General features: G+C 39.4%; 1 protein-coding gene across 1 annotated transcript; it reads left to right on the top strand.

The window, feature by feature from the left end:
• The first annotated feature begins 9,970 nt into the window (after positions 1-9,970).
• LOC142368477 (FERM domain-containing protein 7) lies at positions 9,971-20,451 on the top strand. Its single transcript, XM_075450653.1, has 12 exons — positions 9,971-10,099; positions 14,064-14,168; positions 14,262-14,304; positions 15,932-16,010; positions 16,183-16,280; positions 16,444-16,558; positions 16,790-16,937; positions 17,372-17,467; positions 17,913-18,076; positions 18,312-18,380; positions 18,712-18,787; positions 19,152-20,451. The coding sequence occupies exons 1-12, from the start codon at positions 9,971-9,973 to the stop codon at positions 20,376-20,378; spliced, it is 2,349 nt and encodes a 782-aa protein (XP_075306768.1). The 3' UTR covers positions 20,379-20,451.
• The last annotated feature ends 2,345 nt before the right edge of the window (positions 20,452-22,796 follow it).

Below are 22,796 nucleotides of genomic sequence, written 5' to 3'. Positions count from 1 at the left end.
CAGAAAAGATCCAATCACAATATGGTAAGTTCTGGGACAGCAGTTACATAAAGTTTACTCAACTATGAGTTATTTTCATTGTCAGCTGCCAATTATTTAATCTTTTTGTCTGAAATTGTCATAAGTGCCCGTTACGATTTCCCACAGTCTTTAAAATTGCCCTCCGTACCCGACCAACAATAGTTATAAGAGAAAAGATATCATCAAACTCGAAAGTGGGTAAATCTCATCATGTGAGTCATATTTTCTTCAGTTTTTATGTGTTGCGTGAGGTGAACTCACTTGTAAAATCACGTCACTCTGTTTCACGTCATTCCCTTTTGTATGAAAAACGACAGTAGAAATGGAAAGATGGAGAATATAAAAGAAATCAGGGAATAAAGAATTTAACTTTTTTTGGGGGGGCAAATCATTTTCTTTTGAGCTTTAAATGATCGTTGTCTCACAGACTTTCTCCTTTACACAAAAACTCAGTGGCCTATTTGACTTTCCATGCTGTGTTTAATGGGTTGCACCTGTCCTGCACTGTTTGCCTCAGCTTTTCCCAGCAGAGTCCCTTTATCAGAGTTCTTAGAAATTAGTGTGTGTGAAACCAGAGTACTTCAGATATTCAAATCTTGCCGCAGAACTACGTTTTGCATTAAAAGAAGACAGTTTGTTATTTTCCTTTATAAAGCTGCAGGAAGTCTGTAGGTTACAAAAATGCAGAAAAAAGTGTAGATTTGTTTTTCAAACAAAACGACATATATTCAGACACCTATCTGTGCTTGCTTACTGCGAACAGGTGGGATAACGTAGTCCAGAAAAACTAACACTTGACTGAGGTCAGTCTGAGCAGGAAAGCCACAGGCCAAAAGACGTTAAGTCTAACAGTATTTTTCTACATATGTTGCTAAATTCGAGTCTTTCCCATCTCATTGCACCACAGAAGTAGGTCAAGTTGCGCCAGAAACTTAAACTCTGCTTTCAAAGTTGTCAAAAGTTTCTTGTGGTGGCATGGACTGGTCGATGGCCTCTGTACCCAAAGGGCTCGAGGAAACCCTTTTTAGAAGCATTTCTTGATGTAAAGTCAATCTCTTCAAACTAAGGGTTTAGAATCGAGCTCACTTGGCAACCAAAATAGACGAGAAGCAAACCACAGAGAGAAGCATGGTAATTATAATTTCTAGGTGTTGTTACCTCTATGGATGGTCTTCCATGTCTATGCCTAGAATCCTATTGATTCAAAGTCTGTCTGAGCTAATATTAAAGCATTCACTGTACAGTTTAGATGATGTCATAAAACACCAGAAGGACAATCCCCAAAAACAGCCCAGTTTCACCAGAAAACTTTTGATAGCTACGTTTGTCCACTTATCCAAATCAGCCTGTCTGCCAGCGTTCATGTGATATGCCGGAAAGTCTGTAAGCCCAGAGCACAGTGTAAAAGTTCAGAATCAAAGGTGGGAGTGAAGTAGAAAAAAAACAGTGGCTTTTGGATTAGTGCCTTCTATCATCCCCTCCCTCCTCCTTGAGTGTTTGTGGCCAGTTTAAACTGGTGACATGTACAAAGTGGATGACATGACGTAGGGACACATATGGATGTCTGCGTGCTGATTATAGAAACCCCAACTGTGTCTATATTGGTAACTGAGTAAGTAAATTGCCGCAAGTAACTGTACAATTTTTGTAAAATTGTAATGTTTTGTGTTTGTGGACCAGTGTAGTAATTTAATGGTGTGTCATGAGATTGGGTGGCCAGAAAACGAATTTGGGATTAAATCGAATCATCTCATGGAGCCTCCTAACAGAAAGGAGTCACCGATCTGCTGTGTGATCTATCGGATGCTCAAGCTCCTCACCCTGTCTCTAAAGGCGATTACATACTATAAATTTCACCAAAACTACGATCCACACTGTAAAACATTTTTGGTTGTGTCCCGAGCTCCATTGGGTCACAAGAACATTACAGCTGCCATTATTGAACTTCTCAATGTGACGAAGGATTATTAGTTTGGAGTTACTCCCAAAGACAACATTACATTTTCCTTTTTATTGGTCTTCTTTTGATTTCGAACTACTTCTGGTTTTTAGGATATCTAGAGATATTATAGAACATCTGAACAGTACCAAAGGTCTGCATTACCAACATATTCTACAGATTTGTTTCAGTTTGCACACTCAAGGCAATAACAGACACCTTCACCAATAGACACTTCATTAGGGGGCACTTCACAGAGGACAGTACTACAACTTATAGAGGACCACATGGAAAACAAGTTTGTGGACAGATGCCAAAACACATCGACTACTGGGATTTAGGGGGAGACTTCAGTAGAGGCGAAGCTTGGTTAAACCTTAAGTTGGAAAGCCATGCAACCAGCGCAGATATAGTTACTGACACCTCCATCGTTATCTCAGCAACCATTGCAGACAGCACATTGTCGGCCGTGGCTCAGTGGTTAGAGTCGGTCGTCCAATAACCGGAAGGTTGGCAGGTTTGACTCCAACTCTCGCCACTCAAAAAAGATTGGTGGAACTGACAGCTGGAGGGGTGTCAGTCCACCTCCTTGTCACGGCTGAGGTGTCCTTGAGCAAGGCACCGTACCCCCATGCTCCTTACTTACATGGTCAGTTTAGGCAATAAAAGTACTTGGCTAGGGTTAGAAAAAGATCATTTTTGAGTTAAAATACTTTCTTTGTACAACATAACGATCACCCTCAAGGACGCCATTTTAGTGGTTGCTTTTTTTACGCCTAAACACGACCCGTTATCATGAGACGTTGTCCTGCTGTGGTTGGCTTTAGAAAATAACATCACCTGTGTAGGGTTAGCAAGAGAAGATGATTAGCACTTAAAAAAAACAAAAACCTCCTTAACAATGCAACCTTAAGTCATGAATGCCAAATTTGCCATTTACATGCAGTTGCCCTCACGGCCACTAGAGGTAGCATATTCTTTAAATTCTTTGAAAGCCTAATTGTTCGATTTCAATTCAAAACAAACTGAATTTGATGTTTACGTTCATAATTACAGATGTCTTGCATCTGACTTTCATATGAATGCTAATGCTAGCTGAAACGGCACATGTGGGCTAGAAAGCATTTCGGGTGGGTATTTTGTATCTACGACAAACAAAAAATGTCTTATTTGTCAAACCACTATGTGCTATCAGATTGAGACGCACAACAGAGCTATCATGTCAAGTTTGTGGCTGACGTTTAGCTCTAGAGGAACACAAATATTTGTCCAGCCGTACAGGAAGAGATTAAGAATGACAAGAAAAGTTTAAAAAAAAAAGAAAATGGATAAGTAATGAATAAAAACTATATGAGTCACACCACATTTATGTCTTTTCAGAGTCCTCCCTTCTTCTAAAGGCATCTCGCACTGTCAGCTTGTTCCAAAAGCTCATGACTGTCCTTGTCACAGTTTTTGTCACAAGGCCAAAGGGCCATGCTGGCAGGAACAGTTTAAGGTGGTTTATTTCTATAAAGTAAAGCGGGGGCTCAGAGGCAGAAAGCTGAGAACATGAAAATCCAAAAACTGGAAAAGCGTTGAACAGCAATCAGCAGCACTGATTCTTATCACCTTTCGAGTATATTTTGAATTTGTACGTTGCTCTTAAAGGCAGCTGTTTGTTCACATGAGCTGGATATCTTAAATTTCTGCGCTGCTGTATCACTCTCATCAGACTGAGGGTAAAATGTGAACCTGCCAACCCGCCGCTGCTGCAGTACAAGTGTGCGTTTGTGCCTCAGGAGAGAAGCAGCAGCATTAAGACGCCAGATGCTACTGTGTCAGGCAGGTTACATGTGTGTGTGAGGGAGAAAGTGAGAGGGGTGATGGAGATGAGAGATGGAAAAATGGAAAGTGTGTGTGTGTGTGTGTGTGTGTGTGTGTGTGTGTGGCAGATGGTGAGCGGAGACGGAGAGAGGCAGGTTCATGTTGCAGTATCAGAAGAACTGCTCAGGTTTAACTCATGTATGTGTGTGTGCCTTTTTCTTTTTTTTTTCTTTTAACAATTTGTTGATGAAGGACATTTTTAGCCTCTCCTTGTAGATTCAAACAGTGGTTAAAGGGTTCAGAGCGGAATCAAGATCATGTCAGAGCTCCGGTTAATTGTTTACGTCAAGATGAGAAATTGCACATTACATCAAGGAGTGTCCTCTTAAAGTTACAAATATGTGTGTGTACCAGCAATATTTCTGTTGTGGAGAGTTAAATGTTTAAACGTTGCCTATGATAAACAAATTAGTGTTGTGTAGTTTGACGGTTATGGTTGATATTTATTAAGTAAGAGTTTTGGTTAAGGTGTGTGTGTGTGTGTGTGTGTGTGTGTGTGTGTGTGTGTGTGTGTGTGTGTGTGTGTGTGTAGAGTCGCCTCCCTTCTGAGGACACTGGGTCACCACTGAATTTGTTGAATCTTCTACGTCCTCATTATGTTCTGGTTGTTTTATTTTTGCTTCTTCATTTAGATAAAACTTGAAATTCTAAACGGTAAGGGTGTTTGCTCTTTGTGAGGACAGGTTTCATATTTTGGGAATATAAAGACATTTTAGCCAATTCTCGCTGGAAAGGCAGCCCTCGTCTCAAAAGAAAACAGGTTATAGGTCCAAAATGTAGTAACGTCACATTAAAGATGCAAAAATTGTGAGATGGTAACATTTTTCATTGCATGTTGTTTCATATGATAGAGCATTCAGTTCATGTGAGCCTGCATTTATCAACTTTTTTAAGCCTACACATTTTTTTTTTTAATGCTTCACTCTTACCAACCATGACTAACAGCAAAGGTTAACAGGGAAAAGTTGTTGGTCAATATCAGGTCAGATGGCACTTGGTTTTGTTTCTCAGGTTACGGTCTGCAGTTTAAGGTAACCATAGACCCATCCAACCTGAAGGCACTTTCAGATAATGAAAGAAAAACGTGGGCATGTAATACTTTTGGAGCCTTCAAAATGGAATTGAATTTTCAAGTCTTTATTGTAGAACTGCTACGCTCTGCACTGTGTACCACTGTAGCTGTACCCTTTTCTGGAGAAAAGCTTTGTTTTTGGGTACAAGAAGTAAGTCCTCAAGGGTCAAACTGTATATTTTCGGGTGAACACTTGGTCAGAGTAAAGGCTGGTTTTATACAAGCAGATGTTGTTGCTGTGGAAGAAACTTTATGAGGACCAGTTAAAGTTTGAGACCCTGAGGAAGACACTTTGGGGCAGACCTTTAAAAACTGTTTGAGTATTCAGACTTTCAGAGTTCGGGTTAAAAGAGTTCAAGTTCCAGTTTATGTCGGAGTAAGTACTGTGTCAGTAGGTGCAATCACAAAGACATCAGTACATGTGTGCGTGTATGTATGTTATAGTGTTTCAGTCCTTCTGCTTCCATTCTGCTCAGGTCTTCGGCTCCATCTAGTGGTTTGAGTGTGAAAAGCAAAAGAAAAGCAAGAAATTTCCATCTGTGAATTCTAATTTCATTGCTATTCTGTGTTCTTCGACACATTGCTTGATTTCAATCTTTGCTTTAAAAGCATTCAGCAAAGTTTTTCTTTGCCAACCTGTTTGGAGGAGCTGAATTACCCGAATCTGGATCATCATTCAGATGAAAGCAGACAGTGGCAGCTGAAGCCTCGGACCTCCAATTTTTGGTTCCGCGCTCAAATGATGTGATCATATTCATAGTTCTAGTTTAATTCATGCTGAAGAGATGTTTTATTCATTATTATAATTGTTTTAAATTAATTGTTTAGCTCACAAGAAGCTAAACAGAATACACATGGTAAACAGCTCTGATTATAAAAAGGATGCACAGGCTCCCGAATGATCAGGGCAGCTGGTTCACATAGAAGCTGAAAAACCAGAGAGAAGGTCGCATAGAACAGTGAGACGGAACAAAAAAACCTACCGACACAAAATCCATTCTGGTACAATGAAGGAATAATAAGCTGCACAGCAATATTTTCTGTTTGAATGAAAGGGATACTGTAGCTGCACGCAGGACTAAAAAGAGGATATATTGTCATCATGTGTTTATATGTATGTCAACGAGACAAAACAGGAAAATAATCCAAGTACAGCACATGTGCAATCTGTACTTTCTGTAATAAAGGGAAGACTGCTCCACACCTGTCCTCTATTTATTGGTGTATTGCAGGAATATTACAGGAAAATTAGGGAAAAAAATGCCACATATTTAACTATTTGAAAAGCTGGAACAATTAAATGTAATTTTTGCCTCAAATAAACAGTTTATCATCCAAAAGGCTGCTACTTTGTTTCATATAATCTTTAAAAGATCGTCATGCTGTGTGTTATATCTGCAGATTCGCCAGTTAACTTGTGATTTAAAAATGTGGCGTAAAACAGCAAAATGCTTTTTACTTCAGATTTATGTTGGGGTAAAAAGGATTAAGTGACATGAAATGGAAATGATCGGAGAAAGGGCAAACCCTTCTGAAAGGATGGCTGTTATTTTTTTCATGTCGCTTGTGAGTGTGTTTGTGTGTCAATCCAGGAACAAGACGGAGGAAACGGAAAACATGACGCACATTTTGTGCCATCCCGACACACAAACACACGCGCACACACAATCTTGCACGGCTATTCTTTTCAGGACATTTCACTGACCTCTGTTTACCATGTACGCTCTAACCTTAACCAAACCTCAATTCCCACCTCAGCCCTTACTCTGAACAGACCCCAGAAGTGACGTTCTGCCTCATTAGGACCGAGCTTTGGTCCCCATGACGACTACTGGTCCCAACAAGGTCAGTAATTATACCAGAAGAGGTCCTGGAGAAGGAGCAAAAAATGAGTACACACAAGTACACACACTAAGTGCTCAGTGCATGCTGCAGGCTAGTGAAGGCATTGCACTACTAGCCTACTTTAGGACAGGTCGCCACTCTAAAAGCATCCAGCCACCGTGAAATTTATATTATTCCTATAGAGGACACACACTCACACTCAGTAACATCTCATATTGTATCTATATGGAGCTCCTTAAATAACCTTTTCAAACTATATCTTTCCAGCTTCCACATTATTGTAAGGAAGTTACTGATGTTTTAATGCGGTTGTTGGTGAAGTGGGGTCTCATTTCAGCAGATTTCTGTGTGTATTTAGTCTTTAACATATATCTCATGTGCTGATGTTCTGTGTGCAGAGGCTGCAGCTGAAATAATCAGAGCTGTGAAATGGATGGACAAAATTGACTTGAAATACCAAAATAAATTATTAAAGCGATAGCCTGACAGTTGTCCTCAGGCCTGATGTAAAGCTTCATGTAACCGTCATGTTCATTTTAAATACACTGATTCGGTTTAGTTTGTTGATATCTTCATTTTGTTTAATGTTTGGAGTCTACTCACGGATTGTTTTGTCTACTTATGCCCTCTCAGTATTTTCATTTTATTCTTTTTAAAAAGTGGATGTGATTTTTGTTATTTTTCACAGTAATACGCTTGCTCCCAGTTCTTTGCTGTATAAGCAGTGTAACGTAAGGGACTGTGGATTCTCAGTGCATTGTGGGAAAATGTTAGGCCACAATAAATCTAAACACAGTAATTAATTGACTGCGAAAAACAACCGAATACCCATCTTCACATTTGGGTCTGTCTTGAATTTTTGTGGAAATGTTTGTGCTCTAGGTCTTATTTATTTTACTTTTTGTTTGCAACAGTTTTTTTCATGCATACAAATATTGCACAAACATTATACTAATATTCATTACGGAAAATCTCCCAAAAAATCTTTGATGCTGTTTTGTAACTAGCGTGTGAGGCAGTTGGATACATGGTAGCTAGCATAGCTGTCACAATAGCAGGATGCAGTGATGTTAACAACAGTATTTCTCTTACAAGCCTAAAGGGACAGCAGTGCAAAAATATTTGCTTTGTCAAAAAAATAATCTAAAAAGAAGACATCCTTGTTTAGCTGCCGCTGTTCCCCTCTGGGAGTTTGCATATACCAAACAGAAGCGGCTCAGCTCAGCACCAGGGTCTGCTTGAGCCAAAAATATACTACACTGAATATAACAATAATATAACTCACATGTTCACTTAAGCAACTTGCTCCATCATGGGGGTAATTGTTCACATACTTACCTGCTTACTACGCCTGTTACCTGAGGGTGCACACCAGACGACTTGTGCTGGAAAAAACACGCCATCGGTGCAGTAACCACAACGTTTCTCCAGCATTTTTCCGTTTCCAAAAATATTACTAATCTTTCACCAGCAATTTTCACAAACATATTTGTCACTGTGTGGCAAAGGTATGTTCTAAAGATACCGATAACTGCGGACTTTCTCCACAAACTTGTATTCAGAACTTCCCGCCATTTGTACCTGCTGCGGACCTTATGACCCCACAGCCAGACAAATGTGGCTCGACACTGCGCCTATCTGTCACGTACGTATTGCAGCTCAAAAACGTGTTGCATTCATTTTTGAGGACGTGCACAAACTGTACTCCAAATAAACGCAGAATATTCCTGGCCATATACACAACAGGCCAGTTGCCACAGCAGACTCAAACTAGTGGCATCAGCCTGAAAGTGGCGTGTTTCACGATGCTGGCTTTCGGCTAACGCCCAGTGGAAGCTAAAGCTAACTCAGTTGTTCTTAACAGAGTTTTTGGATGTCTACATTGAACATTAATGTTCATATATTTTATTTATCTATTTATCAGTGTATTAATTTGTTTGTTTGTTTGTTTGCCCTTTGTGGGACCAAAAGTCCTCCAGATTCCAACTGGAGCCTGTAGATGTGTGTCTATTTTTGCCAGATACCTTTCACTCTGATCCAAGAGGGAGGCATTGTTGTCGATTCTTGACCATCTATGCCATCGTACTTTGATAAAAATGTGTTTTTATGGATGGTTTATTATTATTGTTAAGACTGCACAATAAGTATTTGGCTTTATGTTTAAGTTTGCCGTCGTCATTCCCTCTTATTTTACTTCAGCTGAAAAGAAATGCTGTAACGGGTGCAATAGCGTAAAGTAGCCATATGGTACACAGTAGCTCTGCAATGTAGATAGCTATAATATTCAATTGCAGTGTTCGACTGTTTATTTCCGTACGGTTCAAGAAAAAAATCTGTAAAATACCGCATCTTATCTAACAATATTTTAAAACTACTGTAGCTACTTACACAGTATTAAAGCACTACTGTAGTTAGCTTTACACTCACAACCGTGGTATGAAATACAGAACCTATGGATGATGCAAATGTTAAGGTACATGACGGGCAAGACTGTTGCAGTATCAAAAATAAAAGTACTCAATGCAGGAGGCTGAGTTCAGCTTATTTAATGTCACATCTTATATTAGATGCTTTGATATCATTATAACTCAGAAATCAATGTTTCATATAGATGTTGGAGCTTTTTAACAAGTGTACAGCATTACTGTATATACAAAAAGGAAAATAACTTCACAATTACCCCAAACTGTAAAAACGGCTCATTTTTGGAATGGCTGTTTTGTTTGGCCAAAACTTCAAACCTCAGAATGATCGTGTTTAATGTCATTTGAAAGGAGAACCAGCAGCAAATCATGCCATTCCAATCCAATCACATCCAATTGCTTTGAAAATTCTAGTAACTCGCTGTTTAAATTATGTTTTAGTCATTTTAGTGCATCACACTTCACACACAGTTCCACACACTGCTTGGATGTTCTATAGTACTGAGCTGCACGTGCAGTATATGGGCGTAGTAACTTTTGGGCACCGATTTAACAGTGAAGGAACTCAGGATTTCCTCCTCCAGCTGCACAGACACTGAGTCAATTAATGTCTGAGGGCGACGACCGCGTGCCATTACGCATATGGAGAGCGCGCGCTCTTACAGCAGCCGCGGCGGCTCACCGGAGGACCTGTGATGATCTTGGTGGCGCGTAAAGCCGATCTTTGAGGGTTTTACTGCCAGGGAGATGGATTTTGTCGCCGATCCCGATAGTTTGTGTTGAGAGAGAGACGCACGACGGAAGATGGGGGACCCAAACCGGCGCACCGGGACTTTCAGGAGTCTCGCGACCAAATCCCGGGTCTCCAAGGAGACCAAGCTCCGGCTGCGAGTGATCTTTCTGGATGACAGTGAGCGCACGTTCGAGGTGGAGGTAAGTGTTTGAGGGGTGACAGACGCGCGTTTATTTAAATCTACCGGTCTGCTCAGATCTCTTGTTATACTTTGAATTGCTCATTTCGTAAAATGCATGTCGCGTTGTTTGTTTGTATGAATGTATCACATTCATTACGATATTTCAGAGTCATTTTTTTCTTCTTTTACTGTCACTTTCTTCCCATTTCTTCTGAAAAAGAAAAGAAAAGAAATAATGGTGCTGGAGTAAATGTTGTCATTGTAGACACAATGACCCAATCTGCTGTGAGTGTGTTCAGTCACATAACAGAGCTCACTTATCTTCAGGCATGTCTCAAAAGGCAGGGAAGCAGTTAATTCCGACAATTGTTGTGATCGTGTGCGGAGAATAACTGAAGCAATGTACAATGCCTAATTGTGCATTTGATCTGTGTATTACAGTTGGTCAGAGAATGAACAGCACTGCCATGATAATAATTATCCAGTGTTTAGGGTCTGTTTTTGATATTTAAACAAAGAGAGAGAGAAAGAAAACTCTTTTTGCCCCCTTTTTTTGTTTTGTTTTGTCTTGCATGAACGTTTTATGAATATATCCAAAAAATATAAAGAAAAAGGGTTGTTATGGTGACAAATGCAGCTGACAAGGAGGACACCACCGCCTGTCTGACAAAACACATCCACAAACTTTTTCTTTACTTTGGCTACTTTACACATCCACTCGTCCACACTGAAATAGTGTTATGTTAGGACAAAAATTAAATTAAACAAAGCTTAAGAACCCCCCCCCCTTTAATGTCCCCATGAAACAACAACCTGTGGTGCTTTATATTTATTGTACATTGTAAAAAAGTCAAACAAACATGGCAAAGATCATCTCCAGAAATTATATTCAGTTATGCAAATCAACCTCTTGAAAAAGATACAGTAGTTAGCTTCTGTATATTCATTTTTTTTTGTGCAGCAAGAAGACAAGAAGAAAGAATCAAAGAAGATTCATTTTGAAGGAATAAACTTTGAGGGGAATTTAGTTAATGCGCTTGTATCTTCTAAAAAATCAAAACCGTTGCAGATGTTTACCAGTTGTGCGACGTGTGAGCAGCTGGATGAGACTCGTGCGGTATGAGCTGCCATGTGCTCCACTATCCAGGTCAGGAGATGCTGAGTGACAGGCCGCCTTTTCAACATGGTGACGTCGCCTGCGAGGCACTAGTGCAATTTAAAAAGCGATTCTCTGCTTGTGTACGTGTGTGTGTAGCTCGCCGTATTGTGTTGGCGAAGTTGCTCCATTTTCCCCGCCCATGCTTCGCTCCCTGACAGTTTCCCTGTGGCCCCTGGGACATAAGTAGCATCTTTACAAGAAGAGGGAACACAGGAAAAACACAAACAGTAAATGAGAGGGGGAACGAAAGGAAAAGGGAGTGCGGATGGAAGGATGGGCAGGAGCAAAAATAAATTGTGATAAATATAGTCTATCTGGCAAACAAGGAGGATAATGAGTGAGAGTTGCAGATGCTGCAACCCTTAAAAGTAGGAGTGGAACAGCACATCTATCTTTCTGAGGACCAGTTTGACTTTTAGACTTTGTTAGTGAGACTATTTGTGGGGGTAATTGTGCTGGTTCAAACCTCCAAAGAGAATTAGGTTAGAATCGGGTTTAGAAAGAGGGGTTAGGGAGTCCATTTTAATGTAGAAATGTGTGTGTGTGTGTGTGTGTGTGTGTGTGTGTTTAAAAAGAGAGAGGGTTTTCTTCTCTGACCCCGATCCTTCAAGCTTCAGGGCAAAATCCCCAATAATGATTGGACAGGATACAGGGAAAAAGAAAGGAGCAGACTGATGTAAGGAGTGTAAAGGAGCAGGAGCCAAATCTACTGTGTGTACAGTGGGAGTTTCTCTGGGGGGAAAAGGCTTGTTATGGCTTTGGAAGTACAAGCATAATTTATAGCTAACACTACACTGAAAAGCGATACACCGAGATCTCCTTTAACCCAATTAAAGGGTTATGGGCTGTTTTGTTTTTTTACAGAAGGAAACAGATTCTGTTGGTTTAGCTCCACCAACACATTCTTATTCCCAATCTCACTTTCTGACAAAGTGCTCTACAGCTGCATACTACCAATTATTCTTCTGCAGAGGTAAGAGACACACCAGCTGCATCAATAGTCAATAAGTGCTCACTTATAACTTATAAGTAACACTGAGCGCACCACACAAGATGATCTCATGGCAATGCGTAACTTCGGATACGTCATGTGTCACTTACGCATTTACACATTTTAAACTTGAGTGTCATTTTGTGCAAATCAAATAATGGTAACTTCATATTGAAAGAATCTTTTTGCATTTGCATTTTTGTATGCAGGGACCCTTCACCTACTGTAAGTCTGGTCTGTAAAATGATGTCTCTGTCCCGGTCAACCTTACAAAATTTGAAAGCACTGTAAAAACTAAAAACACTACATACAAGTTCCAAGAACACAGCAAACCTTTATTAACAATATAGTGACTTATAACACTTACTGATTATGACGGTAGAAAGTGAAAACACAGCTGAATTTCACTCAATTTCATCCTCTTCCTACACTGTCGCTAACTGCTCTGCTGCTCTGAAGGCGGCCATTTGTCTGCTGTAATGATAAACCAGGCCTGTGTTCTCTCTATAATTTCTAACAGCTGCTCTGTTCCTCCTCCTTCATCCCATGACAAGTTAATGAGGGTCGTCCAGTGACCCACGCTGGGGTGCTAAACACAGGCTAGCAGACAGAGGGGGAAAAAAAAAAGAGAGTATTTAAACTCTGCCACTGCAGTAGGTGAACAATGCACAAACACCATCTTGGTAATTAGAGAGATGACAGAGGAAGAAGACAGAAGCAGAAAATAGAGACCGGAGGAGGAAGACATTTTTTTGGTTTGGTTGAGAAGTCAAATTTTGTTAATGCTAGATTTTAGCTCCTATAACTGTATGGAATTTATATGAGGACTGCAACATTTTTAACCTGACAGGTTCAACAAAATATCTGGCAAACGAAAAAATTATTATTGTAAAACTTGTAGTATTATTTTCTACAATTAATAAGTCATCATCTGCTCTTCTTCTTTATCTTTATATTCGTAGCTGATTGTATCTCTGTTTTAGAGATTTGCCCCTAGGTTTTTCTACATGTTCCTGATCTACAATGATGGATTGTTTTGTATTATCATACTCATGAGTAAAATGAGCACCGAAGGTCTTTGGAAGATAAATATTGAATGAACCTATCTATTGGTACATATTTTTAACACAGTCTTGCTCCAGAATATGGTATCGCTACGTTGGTCCACAGTGCAAAACGTAACAGTTTCACTATAAGAGCTCAAAAATGGTGAAATCACTACATTTTCTTTTCCAAAAACCTTGCATGCCTTCAGTGTCATTCTTTGTCAACAAATGTTTTTTTTTTTTTCCCATTTAATTTGTGTCTTTGCATATAACATGCAGATATGTGTAAACTGATTCAATTGGCCAAATATATGAGTATTTTATTAGTCCGTATTAAAAACCAAAACAAACTGACAGGGATCCCTGCATAGATGCTCTTTATGAGTTTTTTTTCTTGACAGCATTTTCATTTGACAATACTTTTTCCAAATATTTATGAAGATATGAGTATGCTACGCAATGCAACTGATAGAACAGTGGAAGGTGCATTGGCTAGTGTAAACTAAATGAGTACTTTTTTCTCTGTGTTAGCACATGGCAACAGCTTACCCTATTTTTGGCTTACTGTGAAAGCAATGTATAGTTTAATGACCATAATGCTCATAACTGAAGGTACATCCTTATACAAACTTCCATTATGGAAAGTTTGGATGAATAAAGTAGCTGAGCTGAGGAATATTCCCTAGAGTACCCACAGACCTAAGGTTTAAGAACTTCTCAATTAAAAAAGATCCAATTATCCCTCCCACTAACACCATGCTTTAATTCATTTTCTGCCTCGTTTTAGCCAAAGATTTTAGGTGGTGACTTCTTCAACAAAGTGTGTGGTCATCTGAAACTGCTGGAGAAAGAGTACTTTGGACTGGAGTTTAGACACCACAGTGGCCATTATGTACGAAACACAAAGTCACACTAATATGCACATTTTTCAGAATTAGTTTCTTCTTTAATATCTGACCATAAACCTTTTCTGCATCTATTTCAGGTTTGGTTGGAACTGCTGAAGCCCCTAGTTCAACAGATTACATGTAAGTTTATCTCCTAATGTAAAAAAAAAAAAAAAAAAAGAATTTAGCAAATAGATTATTTCACGTTTGTATGGAGTATTCTCATTAACATTAGACTTGATAAGACAGCAGGAGAGGAATGGTTTATTATTTGGATTGCCCCTCGAAATCATTTCATTTTGACATGACAAAAATTGTGCAAAATGTTCATGCTATTTTTTCAAATTCAACTTTGATGACTTTATACCTAACAAAAGCAAAATGTGAAACTTAAGGCAATGGCAAAAGCTAAAAGGAAGGAGCTTTTATTGGACTTCCTGTCTTGGGTTATATTATTATAATTATATTCAGCCTAGTCTCACAAAAATACATGAATTGCCCCTGACCTCCCCGCACTGCATGAGTCGGTGCTGAAAGACATGTTTTAACCTAGAAACTGTGAATATGTCACATGTTGACAAGAACTTAATTTTGTTTAAAAAGATAAATAAAAAATAGAATTATAATGCTGTGCCATGGTTTTTATTTGTTTTCATGGCTCTTATACTATTCCAATTATTGAGGAAGTTTGTGTTTTCACGACAGAGTCTGACTTCTTGCTTAAATTGCTTCTCTAGAACTAGCTTATTATTTATCTATCATCATCTGCCATGAATATTGAATCTATGTTGATGTCTGACAATGAAACCAAATTGAAAGCACTCGAGCTTACCTTGAAAAACATGACAGAAAACATGCCTTTACTAAACGTTTACAATTTCACAATATTAATGTTATCTTTCATTGTTAATGTTATTATCTGTATTGCATAATATAAATGCTATTTGGGTTAAACAGGCTAAAATAACTAGCTCAAAATGTTAGCCCCAAAAGCTAATTAGCTGAAAGATAACCACCCAATAAGAGCCTCTTACTCCGGTGGATTTTATGTCATTTTATGTGATTAAGCTTAATGTATGTAAGTCATGATTAGTTTATCAAACTAGGTTCAAACAAGTAATAGAAATTAAAAAGAAAAAAATATATTGAATACTATATTTTCCACAATATTTTCAAGATTTTATGTATGAGACAATAAATAAGCTTTGGAAATTTAGATGTTAAACAGTGTCGCAGTGAGCCTTCAAAAGAGAAAATAATTACATAATCAGCTGTGTGAACCTATTATCTTAGTTATTTAGTTATTTAGAATACTTAATTGCTAACATGCAAACAAACTGGTATCTATCTCTATTTATTGAATCAAATGATTCAGAATCATGAGAACAAATGTCAGGGGCAAAGTTACAAGCCTGTGCAAAGACGAAAGAAAAGATAAAAACTATTGTGATGATGCAGTTGTTTGCCAGCCAGGATGAAGCAGTTAGCTACCCACCAACAGCATTTGGATCTGATGTCCTTGTCATCGCCATTGTTTGTCATTTTCTGCTTTCAGTGACATTTCAAATAAAAAAATGAATAAAAGTCATTAAACAATCTTTGTTTTCTGCTCACTTTTTTTTTTTTTTTGCAATATTTTTTCTCTGGAACTTTATGTTAGCTGATTTGGTGAAATATAAAATCTTTTAATGTTTTTTTTTTGTTTTTTTGTTTTCTCCAAACAGAGACAAAACTAATAACACTGGCTCTTTTCTTTTCGTTCTGACAGGCAACAATGATTTATTCTTTAGGTTTATTGTTAAATTCTTCCCACCAGACCCTGGACAACTGAAGAAAAGCCTCACAAGGTAAAGTTTGCAATTTCTACAGTTGTATCATCACATTTTTTTTCCCCGAGCCAGAGACATTTGCTGTGTGTCTCATGAGCATTTATGTCTTACTATATATGTAAAGGTTTTCAATCATGTCAGTATGCCTTTTATTCCGATATGATCCAAGGTAATTGTTTTGTATGTGCAGGTATCTTTTTGCCTTACAGATAAAGCAGGATTTGTCTAATGGCAGTCTAACGTGCAACGACAACAGCGCCGCCCTGTTGGTCTCTCATATACTGCAATGTAAGCAAAAGAAGAGCACAAATGTTCATAAAATAGCTGTTATCAAGAGCTAATTAAGCCATTAATTTTTCACCTCAAATACTTTAAACATATCGGGATAGAAAGTTGGAAACACAGTGAATAGCCAGTACACACAGTATTGGTTTGTATGTTCGTGTTATAGCAGAGATAGGGGACTATGATGAGGACTTGGACTGTCAACATTTGGAGATGAAGCACTATGTCCCCAACCAGGAATATCTGGACCACAAGATCATCAAGTTGCATAAGAAACACAGGTATGACATGAAACAAATGACATGGGGTTAAATGTGTACACTGAATCAATTTTCACACTTTTTTACCCCCTGGAGAAATGGTGCAAACAGTTTTACAACATAACACAAGATTACTATTTTAGAGGAAAGCTTCACTCAAAGGCATCAAAAGTGTGAAAATTCTAATCCAGCGGAGCTCTTCTTTGAAGAAATGACTGTGGAATGGTTCTAAGTCTTTGTCTCTTTCGATAGAGGAGTCTCTCCAGCAGAATCCGACATCCACCTGCTGGAAGTGGCGAGGAAGCTGGAAATGTACGGCATCAGGCCTCACCCTGCCCACGACGGGGAGGGAATGAGGATCAACCTGGCTGTCACACACTCTGGAGTACTTGTCTTTCAGGCATGAGTTTAATGTTTTTGCTTTTTTTTTTACATGTGAATACACATACAAAAGATTATAAATACTTTTATACACAATTATTTCCCCTGAGTAAAGCAAGGAGTTACCACAAAAAGATCCTGCATAGCCACTGTTAAAACGGTGAGCTCCATCTTGACAAACATCCACTGAACTGACATCAAATTTGGGATACTCACTGAAGGTATCCAAAGGATGAGTACTTGACACTTAGGTGATCCCTTGACTTTTTATGTAGTGCCACCAACAGCTGGAAAATGTCCTCATATGTACATCTAAAATTGATGACTGAATCTGGAAAAGTTACGAGACTAACATAATAAAATACTATTATGCATTGCATTACAGCATGTTTTATCACAACTTTTGTGTATTGAGGTACATATTCATTGATTTTGTTCTTGTTTTCTTTCCAGGGAAACACCAAAATCAACACATTCAGCTGGGCAAAGATTCGCAAGCTAAGCTTCAAGCGCAAGCATTTTCTTATCAAACTACACGACAAAGTTGGGGTGAGAACCTGACCAAGTTTAATCAGGCTATATTCTTCAAATATGGCGTGCATGAGCAAACGACTCACCGGGTCATATTTAGGAGAACATTCTCACTCAGTGTTAGATGAGACTGATTTTAGGAAAAAAAAAGAAGGGAAAAAAACGCCAAGATGTGTGTTATGTTCCTGATTAGTTATGAACAAAACTCACCAGAAGTAATACTAGTGGTCCAAACTGTGGAAGTGCAACAGTTTTGGTTTAGGGTGTGGACAATGTACTTTACCAGGGCTGATCCATGGAAGCCTTGGAACGCACAACTTAAACCACTTGAATGAATGGCTTACATGCTGGTGCCAGATACCACAAGACACTTTCAGGGGTATTGTAGAGTCAATAAAGGTGGCCATAGTGTTTGGCTTATGAGTGCAAGCATCATTTTAAGTGTTATTTCATGCCCATCCAGCCATCATGTAAGGATACTCTAGAGTTTGCCATGACCAGTCGTGATGTGTGTAAATCATTCTGGAAGATGTGTGCAGAGTACCATGCTTTCTTCAGGCTCGCTGAGGAACCAAAGACCATACATAAAACTCTGCTAACCTGTAAGGGCTCCAGATTCAGATACAGGTATGACACACGCACTCATTGCCGCTTTTTTTTGTTTGTTTGTTGTTTTTTTTTTAACTTCCTAGCCTGTTTTTGCAGCATGTAAATGTTCAGAGGCATTTAGCAGCCTTGTTAGCTGTCTCCTTATAACTACTCTTTTATTCTTCTGTCTTCCTTTTTCCCCATGTAGTAGGACACTGTAATATATCTGCAAATATGATTTTGACAATTTCATGTTGTCAATTTGCTGTGGCAGTGGAAGAACCCAGAAACAGCTCCTGGAGTGTATGGGATCAGGAGAAAAGAAGCCTTTACACTTGGAGAGGTAAAAATGAATTTTTACAAGCCTAGAAATGATAGATCACACAGTGAAGGCAAGTAGATATTGAGCTCTCACAAGGAGAATTATGCCATTGAACGTACAGACACCAACAAAGTTCACCACATACTAATGTGCAATTTTGCCCAGGAAAAAAAGTTCAAGCTTTTGCTTAAACATTTTTGATCTGGTCAGAGATCAGAGAAAATATTCCATAAAATTACGAAAGAAAGAAATGTTTGGTAAAGAGATAAACTGCCGCACTAAAGAGATCCGAGAGGGAAATTTTGCTTTTGATGAGCTTTCCCTGTTGTTTTATTCCCCTCCCTATATCCAGGAGCCACGGTCAGTCAGACTTTGATCCGAGACAGTGTCGATCTTCTCCTGATCTCCTCACCGACGTCTCCAAAGAGGTAATAAAAGAACTGTAGAACTGCATACATTTTATCAACAGAAAATGATCTGGTTAATTTTTTAATTACAAATTAATGCGAATTTTCGTCAAAATAATGACCAATATCTTAAGATGTGACCTTCTTGATTGTGAGGACTGATTTTTAGTTTAGTAAATGGAATATCTCTGCATTTGAAGGCATTTCATAGCATCTCCTCAGGCTCTATGATATGATGATGGGCTTTTTCACTGTTCCTTCTCAATGTAGTGGCCAAAAGAAATGAATAAATAGATCATTGATAAATTAGTTGATAATAAAAATAATCATTTGTTTGAATCCAAGTATGTATACACAACTGTTTGTGTGTGTCTTACCTCCTCAGCTGTATGAACAGTCCTACCCATTCCACCCATTTCCCCGGTCAAGTCGTGCTCTGGCGGTTTATAGTCAGGATGAAATTGACCAACACAGAGGTGCTAATAATGTAGAAATCCGCGACGGACGGACTAAACGCAGCCAATCATCTGTTGAGGTCAGCCACAGGCCATACCCCCTCTGTCACGTCACTGCCCTTTCTCCATCTCTATACCAGTCAACCCCCTCGCCGAAGATACGGTCTCCCTCCACATCTTTGACGGAGGACGTGAGGGGGGGACAGAATGGAGCGCAAAGACAAGCCCAAAGGCTAGCAGGTGTCTATGGCAACCGGTCACGACGTCGACCAAACCCCCAGCCCCACCCCGATGCTGCACAGCAGCTGGTTCTCCTTTACCCAAACACCCCCGCATACCAGTATCACCCCATCCTTCCATCCTTCCCGCTATCTGGTTCCTCGCCACTCAACCGACACCCCTATTTGTCTGACTACGTTGCCGTTTCCTCGCTGGAGCGTTTCCCTCCCGCAAGGAGACAGGAATATGTGCCAGTGGGAGGCATACCACGGCCAGCTTTTTACCCATTCAGGCACGACTTGCCACCTCTTTCACCAAGGAGGAGGAACTTTCACCCGTCTGGCTCAGGCGGGCTGGGATTGGCCAGGGCCTATCAGCCAGGAAGCAATGGGTCCAGGCTTTTGGGAGTTGGATACACAGAGGCAGGGCATTACAGTGATGACTGCAACTTCCTTCCGGGGCTGCCTCGCCGCGTGGCAAGCCAACCGGATGTCAAGTTCCATCTCGCAAGGAGTACAAACCCCGCCTCTGAGTTTCGACCCCTAGGTTACTACCCTCATCTTACACGTCCTTCCAGACCCACCTATCTCCCTCTCAACTCCTCCCCTCTGCCCGAACGTCCCACCTCAGTATGCATGATTGGTGGCACCACAGGAAGCTACAGTGACTCTGATCCGGAGGTTTTCTACCCGTATTACTGCCCACCCCCTCAGCCGGGGAGGGTTGTACGGCCCGCCGGACTAGCCAGAATGAGATTTTCCTCTGGAAGCCTTCAACTTGAAGAGGAGGAAGAGGGAGAGGAGGAAGAGAGGATGGATGGAGCAGCTGAGGAGACTGCTAAAAAAAAAAAGTTAAAGGATGAACAGGAGAAGAAAGAATCAAGTGAAGGAGGAGAGAGCACGAAAGGGAAAAAAAAGATCACTCAAGTGACACTGTAGATAAAGACATTAAAGAGGTTCAAGATACGATTGGCAGTTGAAACTGCCAGGATGGTTTATAAATTACACCCTCTGTGGACTGTAGATAAGGGATTAAATGTGTATTGGCAGTTAAAATGAATCATTGCCTTTATTTAAGTGAAAACAGATTCTGAGTACTGGCTGATGTTTCGCCTTACATCATTTTGATAATCAATACATCCAGATAGGCCCTTAAACATTTTTTGTCATTGCAACTGTTTGCCAAAACATGTAAATTAAGTCACGTAATGAATGAAGGTTTTAAATGTAGGCTCTCAGCTTTAATTTGACCGTATTTAATATGTTGCACTTGCCATTTCTGGTCTCAAATATAATTTGATAAATTTGTGGTATCATAAACAAAAGGTTCATATTTTAATAGTTTAAAGAGAATCCTCTGTAGGATCCTGCCATCTTTCACCACTGCTGTCACACTTGTGTGTGCCAAACTGCCGATTTAACCATCTTTCTGTGACAGGTTTTCACTGGCGGCTCCTATGACCACATGAAGGTACACAGCAATATAAAATGTAAAACAAACTGTTGGAATCAACTCCAGACTCTTTACCTGCTTAATTACTGAAGAAATCACAAATATTACCATTGACTACACTTATTAAACAGCTTTATCTAAGTCTTCTACCAATTTTGAGGTAAAAAAGATAACTGAAAGTACACGGAAAGTCTGCTCTCTAAACCCTTATTCATTATAGGTATAAATGTGACTCAACTTTGTTTTGGTAAACAGCTACAATTAAATAAGTTATTACTGTGTCAAACTATTTTAGGACTTAATTGTATGACGTTATGTTTTCGTAATAGCTTACCATGCAATTAAAGCCGTACGAGGCATATCTAAGGTGTAAAAAAGGGGAACTGTTGATACACCAACAGGAAATACTATTTTCAGACACCAGAGTGTGTAGACTATCTGCCTACAGGCTGTCTGCTGGGTTGGCATTACATGCTGGCTGGGAAGTAGAATTTTTTGGGGGGAGGGGTTTCCACAGTTTATATTAATCCGTTTCTTCTTAATTAGTTGGGATTCAGAAATATCTGGATTCCAAACCCAAACAAGCTTTTTTTTTTTGGTTCATTCTTAAGCAATAGAATCTAATTTTCATTGCATTCAGTTTGCCTCTAAGAGTACGTGCCTTTCCACAGCAGGCATAAGGTGGCATAAATGTTCACGGCAAACTGACTTTAATTTTTTTAGCCCTTCTGTTTGCAGTGCTCACAAAGCAACGTAACAATTTTACAACCGCTTCCACTGTGACATCTGTTCTAAGCATGTCAAAATGGCGCCAACAGCGGCTAACTGAGTTGCTGTATAGCAGCTTTTTCTCCTCAGCCTGTACAGTCAATTTTACATTTCTGACTTAAAGCATCAGCACCAAGCTCTGCCCAGTAGTTTTTAAGACTCTGTAATGGACTCTGTATTTTTTATCCACTGAAAAAGACATTGAAAGAGGTCCTTCGGCAGACGGTTCTGTTGTTAAGGCTTTGCGACCTTTATCCCTACAATCGGACTTATTTTAAATGATAAAAACAACTGGAGGTGAAAATTTACAACATTACAGGTGTGCTCAGGCTAAGTTTAATCTCCAAATTAAGTATTATTCAATGGGCATAAACCATCAGCTTCAGCTGAATCTTTTCATTTGTTGCCACTATAGCATTTCTTTAGTTACCATCTTCCAAATCACCAGACGAAACCAATGGTCCAGCTACAAAAATAATACCCAAACTGTAGCAAACCATAGATTAACTATGACACTCTGTTTGTCCATTAAGTAAAAAGAATCAAATCAGCTTGACGCCTCTTGTAAAGAGTACTTCTGAGACTTTATTAACCAGTCTTGGTGTGTGGCTGTGACCCAAATGTGATGTAGTCCAATAACGTATCGTTTCTTTATGTAAATACTGAATTCTGTACATAAAACTGGCAACTATTGATTGCCTTTACAGTTGCATTTATCAATGAATCACATGAACAGCACAACTGCAGCACAACCTAAGTTCAAAGATTTTTTTTGGGGGGGGGGGCTCGTCTTCAAATGTGGTAAATGGACTCATATGAACAACACATGACACATTACAATGTTTCATTAATTATTTAACAATAATTCGAAAAAATAAAATTCCAGTTGTCAAAAAAATACACCACCCTATTCAACAGCTTGTAGAACCACCTTTAGTAGTAATAACTGGACATAAGGATTTCCTGTATGGTGTCATCCGTCAGTCACATCGTTGTGGAGAAATTTTGTCCCACTCTTACCTTCTAACATTGCTTCAGTTCAATGAGGTGTGCCAGTGTCTGTTTTAGCACAGCTCTCCAACACAACATTTGAATAAAGTGGAGGTAAGGACTCGGCCACAGCTACAGCTGAATAC

Source organism: Odontesthes bonariensis, chromosome 19 (assembly GCF_027942865.1).
Source record: "Odontesthes bonariensis isolate fOdoBon6 chromosome 19, fOdoBon6.hap1, whole genome shotgun sequence".
In the NCBI taxonomy this organism is placed as follows: Eukaryota; Metazoa; Chordata; class Actinopteri; order Atheriniformes; family Atherinopsidae; genus Odontesthes; species Odontesthes bonariensis.
This window is presented reverse-complemented; position numbering and strand designations above follow the sequence as displayed.